Source organism: Phacochoerus africanus, chromosome 1 (genome assembly GCF_016906955.1).
Source record: "Phacochoerus africanus isolate WHEZ1 chromosome 1, ROS_Pafr_v1, whole genome shotgun sequence".
NCBI classification, from domain to species: domain Eukaryota; kingdom Metazoa; phylum Chordata; class Mammalia; order Artiodactyla; family Suidae; genus Phacochoerus; species Phacochoerus africanus.
In genome coordinates this window covers 277,778,744-277,791,433 of record NC_062544.1, presented here as the reverse complement: position 1 = coordinate 277,791,433, position 12,690 = coordinate 277,778,744, and the positions used below count along the sequence as shown (strand labels likewise).

Below are 12,690 nucleotides of genomic sequence, written 5' to 3'. Positions count from 1 at the left end.
GTGGTCCTCCCTTGGGGACAGTCCATGGCACAGGACCTCATCGTTGCCGTTTAGCTGCTTGCCGAACACTTCCATGACTTTATTTACTTTTTTACTTAAATACGGCTGCACCCACGGCATATGCAAGTTCCTGGGCCAGGAATTCAATCTGAGCCACAGCTGTGGCAACACCAGATCCTTGAATCCACTGCAGCACCAGACTGGGCCTCGAACCTGCGCCTTCACAGCCACCCCAAGCCGCTGCAATTGGGTTCTTAACCCACCGCATTCCAGCAGGAACTCCTCAACTAAATGTCTCCAGGAAGTAGCTCCCAAAGCACACCTGGGACTGGCTTCCTGGCCCACAGCCTCCATCTCATTCTCCACCTTCCTAAGCCCACCTCATGCCAAAAAAAAAGAAAAGAAAAAAAAAAGAAGGACTTCTAGAAGCTCAAATCCTGTTCGGAGTGGCCCACAAGGGAAACAAATTCAAGGACGATGCCTCCACGGGGACTGCTCCAGAGTTGCTGCTTCACCCCAGCCCAGGCCTCGTGTGCGTCTGGGTCTCATTTGACTTCAGCAGACTCCTACCCCTTCATGTTTGTCCTCAGGGGTTTCTGGTGAGTCTCCAGATCTGGCCCTGATTGTCTGTCATGCCCTCCATCCTCTGGTCCCCAGCTCAGGCACTCGAGGTGTCTGCACGCGCTGTGCCCTCTGCCGACATCATCACATCACGTGACGGGCTCTGTGTCCCTTGGGTCTCGGCTTCCCGGTCCCTCCCGACCACATCCTCTGCTCTTTCCCTCCGCAGCGCTCTCCCCCGACCCTGGCAGCACCGCCCCCTCTGCTTTCCCAGCTATCAGCCCACCAGGACCGTCTCTGTCCACTGCTCAACTCCCAGGGTGTGGCTCAGAGACGTCCTTTGAAGGAGTGGTCCCCCTGCGCCTGTGACCAGCACTGACTCGGGCAAGAAGACCCGACACCCTCGGCTCTGATGGCCAATACGCAGCCTGGGGATGCCCTGCTCACACACCAGAGATCTGACAGCCTGCCACAGGGCAAGGGCCCCTCCTATGAATCAGCACCTCAGGAGAAAGGGACAGTGGCTTCATTTTGGCGCTTCCGTGGAACTGGCACACTGCACAGCTGTCCTACTTAACCAGCCTCCTTCCCAACACTCTCTAAACTGTGCCACACACGCGATGACCTGGAATGCCCAACCGTGTCGAGTGAAGTCACAGGGACCAGCAAGTGTAGGAAAAGAAGGGCTGGCACCACACTCAGGCCATAAGGACAGCTGTGACCACCTGAGTGGCCGTGACTCAGCCCAGACGCCCAGGTGCCTTGTGTAACCAGAGAGGACAAAGACAACCTCGACGCCACCTGATGGAAGAGACCATGGGGCCTCACGGTACCCAGTTCAAGATCCCAGCTGTCACTTGGTAGTTGTGGGTCAAGATCCAATCTCTTAAGCGTCTGCTTCCTCACCTGCAAAACAGGGCTAACCACACTCCCTTGCAGAGAAAGGACGAGATGAGGTAACGGACTAATGTGCGCAGCATGGGACGCAGCACGCAGATGCTTAAAGGAAACTGGAAAAGCCCTCGGAGAGCACCTGAGTGAGAGCACGCTGAGATGCAAACCATCTGGTCAAGAGTTTTGTGCTCCCTTGAGCCCTGGCCGAGAGCCTGCGCTTTCAGGAAATTCCTAATGAAATAGGAAGCAGCATATTTTCCCAGATAATCTCCACTTTATCCCTTTTATTTCCAGTGTACAGTTCTTAATGACCGTCTTTACTGAACTGAGGCTCTTCAAAGAGACTTTTTATAGCGTTTCGCCTCTGGAGAAAGCTGAACCTGGACGCTATCCGGGCTCCTAAGAATAAGCCAAGTGAGGAAAGTGATCGCCCAGGGCAGAGGTGGACAGCATCGCAGAAGGAGAATGCCCTGGACTGGTTAGGAACTGGGCCCCTCCTGGCTCCTGGGGCAGCTCTCCTGTTCTCTGTCCGTGCTTCAGTCTCACCACTGTGAACAAGGGGCAGAAGCCAGCTCCCCAGGCCCGGCTCGTACTTCGACATGATCTGACTGTATACATTAGTGTAACCGGAGATCCGCCTTAGTAACTGGCACTTCCCCCACCACTGAAGTGTAGAAGCTTTGTCGTTGGGGTTGCTGAAAGGCCCCCAGTGCCGGGCCCTGCTCTGGGAAGAGCGAAAGGCTGGTCAATTTCTTCCAGTTCACCAGCTCCGAGGAGACTGGGGAGGAGATGCCAGTGACTGTTCCAGGAAAAAGCCTCATTCCTCACCCACCCCAGATGCCACCCTGCTACCCAGCCCCTGAGTCCTCAGCTTCCCAGGCCCGAGGCAGAGATCACCCATGGAACTTCTTCAAGGAGAAGTCTAAGACTGCGGTGTAAATCCAGGCTCCCACAACAGAGTATCTGGAACGGACAGAAATGACATTTCACTTGGTTTCTAGATCAGTGTTCTGGTGGGTTGAGGGGATAAGGGTTTGGGGCAAATCAGAGCATGCCCGCTGGGCTCTCCTCTGGAAAACCTGATGCTCTTCAAACTCGCCTTGCTGCCAGTGTAGGCAGCTGAAAGGCCGGGATGCCAGATGCTGACCTCACCTTCTCAGCCCTGCTGTCTCTGCCCTGGTACCGCTGGCTCCTTTAAAGTTAGTTATACGATGGTCACCACCTAAAACACAGGACACCCAAGTAAATCTGAACGTCAAATCAACAAGGCACCGATTTTTTGCTAGAGTGTATCCCATGCAACATTTGGATCACACTTGTGTGAAAAACTGACTCATTACTTATCTGAAATTCAAATGTATTGGCCGTCCTGCATTTTTATTTGCTAAATATGATAACCCTAATTATATCCATTTCGAGCAAACACTAGTTGCTGCTTAATCTCAAAGTGTAACAGTATTGCAAACCAAACTTCCTCCTGTCGAAACGAAAACCTCTCAAAACTTGTCTTTTTATTTCTAGGACACTTTAAAAAAAAAAAAAAAAAAAGATCTATGAGGACCAAATGAAAAAACAACAGGAAAAAAGGCAGATGTCTCTACTCACAGGTTCTCCTAAATTAGGAGCTCAGGCGCAGCAAGCAGCCAGCTTGCTGCTCAGGCGTCCCCAACAGCAAGTGCCTTCGGACTCATCAGGGTCCCGGGGAGGAAGGAGGAGGAGGAGGTGCAGATATCAAGTGTGGCTACTTCCCCAAAGATGTGTGCCAGGCCTGAGGGCCAGGCAGGAGGTGGGTGCTAAGGGCAGAGGAACCACAGGAAGCGGGGCCGGACCAGCCGCTACGGAACACACACCTCTGCCCAGAGCAGCACCCACCCGGACATGTTCATCGTGAGATGCAGGAAAGTGACTGCCCAGGAGACAAGGGACAGACGCCTCCCACCCGCCCTCACCCTGGCTGCTCCGCATCTTGAACTTGGGCTGGTGACTGGGTAACCCCTCCCTCACACTGCCAGCATCCTGGGTGGACTGGAGCTGTGAGGCTTTGGACCGTGCACGGTGCTGGGAGACCTGAAGAGGCAAAACACCTCCCCAAGTTTTTTATAATCGCGCTTTCACTTTGATCCAAAGTTACTCATATAAAGCAATGGTCTTAAAGTTTTATTTTACAGGGCGGTACACTGTCTGAATGACGCGCATGCGACCCAAGGCAGTCTTTATATGCTTCACTCTTCCAAAGGGCGTTAGTGTTGTTGCAGGGCAACAAGTCCCAATAAATTACATTCATGAGACGAAATCAAGGAGACATGCTGGTACCACACACGATGACGAAGTGGCTCTAAGCAAGCCACTCCCCCACTTCTCACAGCAAAGAGGATCGAGAGCTAAAAATACCTTAGAAAAGTCAAACGGCACTGACTGCACCTTGTTATATAAAGGTCAAGCTTGTAAATTATTAATCCATGGTACCCGCAAGGGAGAGATTTAAATGGAAGGCTAAAATCTGGTGAATCTTCTCACTTTCTCTTCTTGGTGGAATACAGCTTTTCTTCGAGGGGGACCGGGACGATCCCTTCACACTCTTTCACTTCCTGGGTCAAAGGATGTTTTACGATATTCGGTCTAATCACATCAATGTCTCGAGACAAATGCTCCATCATGCTTTCAACAGTTGTTGTTGGTGCATAAAAATCCACCAAGAAATACCTGCAATAAAATAAAAATTAGTGAATATCCTGGTTTTTTTTGTGTCTGGTCTTTTTTTGTTGTTGTTGTTGTTGTTGTTGTTGTTGTTGCTATTTCTTGGGCCGCTCCCGCAGCATATGGAGATTCCCAGGTTAGGGGTTGAATCGGAGCTGTAGCCACCGGCCTACGCCAGAGCCACAGCAACGCGGGATCCGAGCCGCGTCTGCAACCTACACCTCAGCTCACGGCAACACCAGATCGTTAACCCACTGAGCAAGGGCAGGGACCGAACCCGCAACCTCATGGTTCCTAGTCGGATTCGTTAACCACTGCGCCACGACGGGAACTCCTGTGTCTGGTCTTTTTTAAGAGCTGTACCCAAGGCATATAAAATTCCCAGGCTAGGGGTTGAACTGGCGCTGCAGCCGCTGGCCTACACCATAGCCACAGCAATGCCAGATCTGAGCTGAGTCTGTGACCTGCACCACAGCTCACAGCAATGCCAGACCCTTAACTCATTGAGCAAGGGCAGAGATTGAACCTGTGTCCTCATGGATACTAGTCAGATTCGTTTTCGCTGAACCATGACAGGAACCCCATTAGCCCGTATTCTTAAAAACGGCAATTTTGCTATTTTGGTCAATGTTTTCATTTTAATCTTCCCCATGTAAAGACCTCAACTACCCCCCTCCCCGACACATACACATCTTTGTTGAAACAGGAACTGCCAGCTGACAGCTAAACTGAAGTGCAGCAGATGCCCAACCCCCCTTGTCCTTCGAACTTTCCCGTTACATTTGCTGAGTTTTCCCAAACTGTTAGCTGCTACTTTTTGTATGTGAAAACTTCTGTTGGTCTTCTGATTTTCCAAAAGGTTTTTTTATAAGTGACTTAATGCACCTAAGAGAGACAGTAAGAACCATCAACCACTCTGAACAAATAAGGGACAAGTTAAGAAAAGCCTGGGACTTGGCCAAGACTATTTGTATTCTGCACGTTCAGTAACTGACAAGGAGCTTGAATCTTGGGTGAGAGGAAGAATTTAATGCTCATCTACTCAGACCAGACCACCGCAGACAGGACAGGCATCTCCTACAGCTCACCGGTCTTAAAAGATGAATAACTTCGCCAGTAGTTGCCCGTATGATGATACAAAGGAAGATGTGTCTCTATCCCCTGCCCAACCCACCCCTCGGTTCTAAAAGTTTAAGCCCTTCCTTGTTCGGTTTGGTTAGGACCACAGTGTTGGTTAAAGGACAGTTTTCTGTGCAATATTTTACAATTCTCGAATGTTCCAGCTGGTTAAGATGACCTTTGCCATCTCCTACTTTGTTCCAGCCACACTCTTCCCATTCTATGGTCTTTGCACTCATGCCTCTGCTGGAAATGGGCTTCACCCAAGTTCCACATAGGTCACCCCTCACTTCCAGCACGTCTCTGTCCAAAAGTCACCTGGTCAGAGAGGCCCCCACCCGCTCAGCCTCATTGCTCTTACTGCCCTTACCTAATGCTTTATTTTTTTTTTCCTAGAGCAGTTTAACACCACTGACACAGTATGTATTTGTTTACAGTCTGTCTCACTCCACTAAAACATAACTGCCCGAGGAAGAGGACTTCAGTGCTATATCCCTAGCACCCTGAGCAGTAGCTACATCAGGTCCACAGTAAATATCTGACAGTGGCGTATCAGCATGAAAGGTGGAATTCTCATAGAAAGCAGCAAAGACCAAAATGAAAACGGACAATTTCACGAAGGAAGACAGAGATTAAAGAAAGTATGGCATTTTCTGTAATTCTACACAAAGGCAGAGGTTTAAACCTCATGAAAAAACTTCTCAGCTTCCCAAGTGACCATTCACAAAGCCTAGTGGGAAAGTTACAGAAGCAGAAATAATTAACAGCAAAAGGACAGAAAAATATGTATCATGCAAAAACACTAATCAAAAGGAAGCACAAATGGCTACAGTAATATCAGACAAAGCAGACTTCTAAGCAAAGAAAATTATCAGGGGGAATAAAAAGAGACAACATATAATGATGGGTTCACCAGGAAGACACAACAATCCCAAATGCGTACGGACAGATAACAAGAGTTTGCACATACATGAAGTAAAAAGTAACAGACTGAAAAGATAAATAGACAAGTCCTCAACTACCGCTGGAAACTCTGAACATCCCTCTCAGTAATCCATTAGACTGAGTACACAGAAGGTCAGCCAGGATATGAAAAAGCAGACACCACCCTCAACCAACTGCCACCCGACATTTATAGACCCTCCACCCAACAACAGCCGGATATACATTTGTTCTCAAGGCACAAAGACATTTGCCAAGGCTGAACATATTATGGGCCATAAAAGGTGTCTCAATAAATCTAAAGAGATTTGTGGCATGCAGAAAAATCTTGGGAAAATCCTCAGTAAGTCAATGAAGAAATTGAAAGGGAAGAAATCAAAATACTTTGAATTGAATGAAAATGCAAACACATCAAAATTTGGAGAATGTCACTAAAATAGTACTTAGCAGTAAATTTACAGTACTGATCATCTATGTATGAAAAGAAGGCCTCAGCTCAATGATTTCAGCTTCCACATTAAGAAACCAGAAAAAGAAGAGCAAATTAAAGGCAAAGTAAGACCAAAAAAAAAAAAGGAAAGAATAGAAAAAAAGGGAGAATAATAAAAAATCAGATAAACAATAGAAAACATCAATGAAACCAAATACTAGTTTCACCGAGAAGAGCAATAAAACTGATAATAACTAGGATTTCTTTTGTAGCACAGTGGGTAAAGGATCCAGCTTTGTCACTGCAGCGGCTTCCAGCAACAAAGTGATATAACTAAAATCAGACTAATCAATAGAAAGAGATAAGACTCAAACTACCAATATGTAGGAATGAGGGCAGTCAAACTCTAGAGGTTACAGACAAAAGGCTGGTAAGGCAGCATCAAAACTTTTTTGCAATAAACTTGACAACCTAGTTGAAATTCCTTAAAAAATACAAATGATCAAAACTCACTCAAGAAGACACAGATGACCTGCATAGCCCCATATTTACTGAAGAAATTAAATCTGTAGTTAAAACCTTCCCATAAAAAGGACTACAGGCCTAAGTGGCTTCACTGGTGACCTCTACCTAACGTTTAAGAAAAAAACTACCATTTCTGATACAAACTGGCCCAGAAAATAGGAAAACACTTTTAAACCGTCCTAAGAGGTCAGCATTTCCCTACTACCAAGACCAAAGACGCTACAAGAAAAGAAGAAAACAAAACACAGATTGACGTCTCTCATAAACGTAAATGAAAAAATTCCAAGCGAAATTTTAGCAAACTATAATATATATTAAAAAAAGGACAACAATCCTGACCAGTAGGATTTAGTCCAAGAATGCAACATTGATTTAACATTTAAAAATCACATTAAAAAACCAATTCCAAAAGATGCTGAAAGACGCATTTAGCAAAGCCCTTTATCTATTCCTGATAAAACAAAACAAAACAAAACAAAACAAAAAAAAACCTCGCAGCAAATTAGGGAAAGAAAGACTCTTCCTCAATCTTATAAAGAACATCTTTGAAAAACCTACAACTAACATCATACTAAATGGTCAAAGTATGCATGTGTTCTCCCCAAGAGTGGTAACAAACAAGAATGTCTACCTACACCACTTCTATGAAGTATTTCACTGAAGTGTCTTGCCAGTGCAATAAGGTATGAAAAAAAGAAATAAAAGGCATCCAGATTAATAAGGAAAAAAGTAAAACTGTCTTTATTTTCACAGTCATGATTATGTACACAGAAAAATCTGACCTAGGTTATAAAAAAGATACCAGAGGAGTTCCTGTCATGGCTCAGTGGTAACGAACCCAACTAGTATACATGAGGATACAGGTTCGATCCCTGGCCTCACTCAGTGGGTTAAGGATCTGGCACTGATGTGAGCTGTGCTACAGGTCACAGACGCGGCTTGGATCCCATGTTGCTGTGGCTGTGGTGTAGGCTGGCAGCTGTAGCTCTGAATTCAATCCCTAGCCTGGGAACTTCCATATGCTGTGGGTATGGCCCTAGGAAAAAAAAAAAAAAAAAACAGAGCTCTAAGTGTAAGATTAGCAAGGTTGCAAGATACAAGATCAATAAACAAAAACCAACTGTATTTCTATAAACTAGCAACAATTAATCAGATCTTGAAATTAAATATGACATATTTAGGGATAACTTTGACAAAAGATGTGCAAGACTTGACATTAGAACTGCAAAAGACTGCTCCAAGAAGTTAAAGAAAACCTACATAAATGAAGATGTAAACCCCGTTCACGGGTAGAAAGATTCAATTTATTTAGACATCAATTCTTCCCAACCGATCCATAGATTCAAAAGAATCCCAAACAAAATCCCAACAGAATTCTTTGTTAGAAACTGGCAACTGATTCTTAAGTCCATAAATTCAAAGGACCAAGAACAGCTAAAACAACTTTGATCAAGAATAAAAGTTGACCCACGCACGTATTGTCAATTAATCTACAAAGGAGGCAAGAAAATACAATGAAGACAGCCCCTTCAGTGAGTGGTACTGGGAAAACTGGACAGCTACATGTAAAAGAATAAAATCAGAGGAGTTCCCATCGTGGCTCAGTGGTTAACAAATCCGACTAGGAACCATGAGGTTTCGGGTTCAAAGCCTGGCCTTGCTCAGTGGGTTGACGATCCGGCGATGCCGTGAGCTGTGGTGTAGGTCGCAGACGCACCTTGGATCCCACGTTGCTGTGGCTCTGGCGTAGGCCAGTGGCTACAGCTTTGATTCAACCTCTAGCCTAGGAACCTCCATATGCCGCGGGAGAGGCCCTAGAAAAGGCAAAAAGACAAAAAAAAAAAGAATTAAATTAGAACACACTCTCACACCATGCACAAAAAGAAATTCAAAATGCATTAAAGACCTAAATGTAAGGCCAAAGACTATAAAATTCTTAGAGAAAAATATAGGCAGGTATACTCTTTGACATAAATCACAACATCTTTTTGGATCCACCTCCCAGAGTAATGAAAACAAAAGCAAAAATAAACAAATGGGAGCTAATCAAACTTAAAAGCTTTTGCACAGCAAGGAAACCATTAAAAAAATGGAAAGACAACCTACAGAATAGGAGAAAATCTTTGCAAACGTAGAGACCAACAAGGGATTAATCTCCCAAATATACAAACATCTCATACAGCTTTATATCAAAAAAGCAAACACTACAAAAAATGGTCAGAAGATTTAAACAGACATGTCTCCAATGAAGACATACAGATGGTCAGAAAACACATGAAAAGATACTTAATATCCTTAATTATTAGAGAAATGCAAATCAAAACTACAAAGAGTTACCACCTCACACCAGTCAGAATGGCCACCATCAAAAAATCTACAAACAATACATTCTGGAGAGGGTGTGGTGAAAAGGGAACCTTCCTGCACTGCTGGTGGGAATGTAGGTTGGTGCAACTACTATGGAGAGCAGTGTGGAGATTCCTTGAAAGACTAAATCTAGAACTATGATGTGATCCAGCAATCCCACTCCTGAGTATATAACCAGAGAAAACCATTAATTTGAAGGGATCCATGCACCCCAAAGTTCACTGCAGCATTATCTACAATAGCCCAGACATGGAAGCAACCTAAACATCCATCAACAGAGGAGCGGGTGAAGATGTGGTACATGTGTACAACGGAACACTGCTCAGCCAAAAAATGAGAAGGAATGAAATGGCGCCATTTGCAACAACATGGATGGACCTAGAGATTATCACACTAAGTGAAGTCAGACAGAGAAAGACAAATATCATATAAGATCACTAATATGTGGAACTTAACAAAAATTGATACAAAAGAACTTATTCGCAAAACAGAAATAGACTCAGATTTTGAAACCAAATGTATGGCGATCAAAGGGAAAACAGCGAGGGGAGGGACGGACTGGGAGTCGGGACTGGCATGTACACAATACTATACACGAAATGGATCAGCTACAAGGACCCCCCTGTAGAGCTCGGGGAAATCTACTCAATCGTCTGTGATAGCCTGTATGGGGAAAGAATCTGAAAAAGAACGGATGTAGATGCAGACGTGCCTTACGGCTGGTTCACTTTGCGATATACCTGAAACTAACGCAACACTGTCAGTCACCTCTACTCCAACGAAATTTATTTTAAAAAAAAAAGAATAAAGTTGAAGGACGAACATCACATGATTTCAAGACTTATTACAAAGCTGTGGTAATCAAGACAATATGGTATTTGCATAAAGGTATACAAAGGATCAGTAGAACAGAGTTCAGAAACAGATGCATACACATGCAAAACTGACTTGAATAAGGGTGGAAAGGCAATTCGGTAAAGAAGGGATAGTCCTTTCAACGGTGCTGGAACAATCTGACATATCCGTAGGCCAAAACAATGAGCTTTAATCCATATTTGTACCATATACAAAAATTAACTAGCATAAAACATAAAGCTATAAAACTATAAGAGAACACAGGAGACCTTGGGTTAAGCAAAGATTCCTTAGGCATGACACCAAAAGCACAACCCATAAAAGAAAAATTTGATAACTGAGATGACGTCAAAATTTAAAACTGCTCTTCGAAAGATTTTGGATAATAAAAGGACAAAACATGCACAGGGACTTGCAAATCTCATATTTGACAAAGAACTTACTTCTAGACTATAAAAAACTCTCAACATTTTGTTAAAAAAGCAATTTTTTAAAAATGGGCATAAAATTTGAAAAGGCATTTCATGGAAGATATGTAATGGTGAAGAAGCATGTGAAAAGATGCTCACTACCACTAGTCCTTCGAGAAACGTGGTTAAAACCACAAAGAGTTCCCTACTAGAATGGCTAAAAAATGACCATGCCCAGTGTTTGCAAGGATGTAGAGGAACTGACACTTTCATACACCGCGAGTGGGAATGCAAAATGACACAACCAACTTTGGAAAATGGTTTGGCATTCTCTTAAAATGTTAAACATACAAGTGCCATTATGATCAAGCCATTCCATCCCTAGATGTACCCAAGAAAACTAAAGTGTATGTCCATAAAACAACCTGTACACTGAATTTCCTAAGAACCCCAAACTGGAAAAGACACAGACATCCGTTCACATGAAAACTGATAAGCAACCCGCGGTACACCCATAAAATGGCCTACTATTCAGCAATAAAACAGAATAAACAATTAATACATACTACCGATGAATCTCACGATAATTTTGCTGGGTGGAAGAGTTTAAAAAAGATGAGCATATACTGTCTGATTCTACCTAAACACAACTGTAGAAAACATAAGCTACTCTATAGTGACAGACATTGGTGGTTACTAGGGATGGCAGATCAGAAGTTAAAGATCACGAGAAGCAAGAGGAAACAGCAGAGGTGAGACCAATTTGTCATCTTGACTGTGACGATTTCATGGGTTTACACACACATGCAGCTTACCGTGCGTCGCTTATATCTCCATAAAGCGGTGGATTTAAAGTGGTATGGAAGGAGCTCAATGGGCAGGGCTTGGTCAGTGACTTGATAGAAGGTGTCGGTGGTGAGGGAGCAGTTACAGCTGGTGAGGACTCCCAGGGCTTTTCAAGAAATGAAATAAAAACAATGCCAGTTCCTCTGCAACCTGGCAAACCTCCTGAGGCACCGACTCGCATGTGTGCTCACTGATGAGACCACCATTGGGCCTTCTCTGAAAATTACACACCAACCAGGCCAAATTTTCCAAGTTTAATTCTACTGGTTTATTTCTACTTCACCCAACTTAAGAAGAACTGCTCATGTGTTCAACAGCTAATTACTGATTACTAACCTTGAGTGAGGCTCTGAATTAGAGCCTAAAACGTGAGTGTACTCGGCCTCAATCACTTTTTCCTTGTCAACCCCCAGCCCTTCACCCACCCCTGTAACCCCTCAACAATCATGGCCGCCTGGTGAGCAGGGCCGGGAACTCTCATGCCACACGGCTGCCAGCACCTCTCTTCCCTTTTTATCCATTTGTTCTTTCACCCAGTATTCACCAAAATGTCTTGCCTAGCTACCATGGACAAGTTTTGACCTCGCCCACTCTGTCTGTCCACATCCTACCATACTAAATTCCAGAGCAGGTGGTTTTTCTTTAAATACACATACGTCCTCCCTGAGCTCCTTCCTCTGCCCTTGCCTTGTGTCTAGTTTCCCTACAAGCCCTCCTCTTTTGCTTTACTCCACCTAAAGCCCCGATGCCTGAGGCAGTGCACTGTGAAGTGCCATCCATTACATAGGGTAAGCTGGAGGGAAGGGCTTAGCAAGGGCCTGACATGCCCTGGGCACAGAGCAACCCACGCAGTCACCACCGTCAACCCTGCCAGGGCGCCAAGCCCCTTCCCTCCACAAAGTGCACAGGTGTCTCCTGCTCTAGTGAGTTCAGCCTGCCCTTCCTTATGGTCAAGTATTCAAGGTATTCAAATACCGTTTCTGGGTTCAGCAAGCATTGTTTTCTGCCATTTTCCATTCTACTAGACCACATTTTTGTGGGCCG

General features: G+C 44.7%; 1 protein-coding gene and 1 long non-coding RNA gene across 2 annotated transcripts in view; both read right to left on the bottom strand.

Annotated features, from left to right (window-relative positions):
* Positions 1-1,724: 1,724 nt before the first annotated feature.
* LOC125135596 (uncharacterized) lies at positions 1,725-2,961 on the bottom strand. Its single transcript, XR_007137004.1, has 2 exons — positions 2,608-2,961; positions 1,725-2,418 (listed from the first exon to the last, which is right to left on the bottom strand). It is a non-coding gene; the product is annotated as an uncharacterized LOC125135596 (long non-coding RNA).
* Positions 2,962-3,591: 630 nt separating this feature from the next.
* Positions 3,592-12,690, bottom strand: part of MRPS6 (mitochondrial ribosomal protein S6) — a 68,965-nt gene continuing 59,866 nt past the window's right edge. Inside the window, exon 4 of the mRNA XM_047753423.1 lies at positions 3,592-4,158. Coding sequence (XP_047609379.1) covers positions 3,969-4,158 — 190 coding nt within the window. The 3' untranslated portion in view covers positions 3,592-3,968. The remainder of the gene's footprint in view (positions 4,159-12,690) is intronic.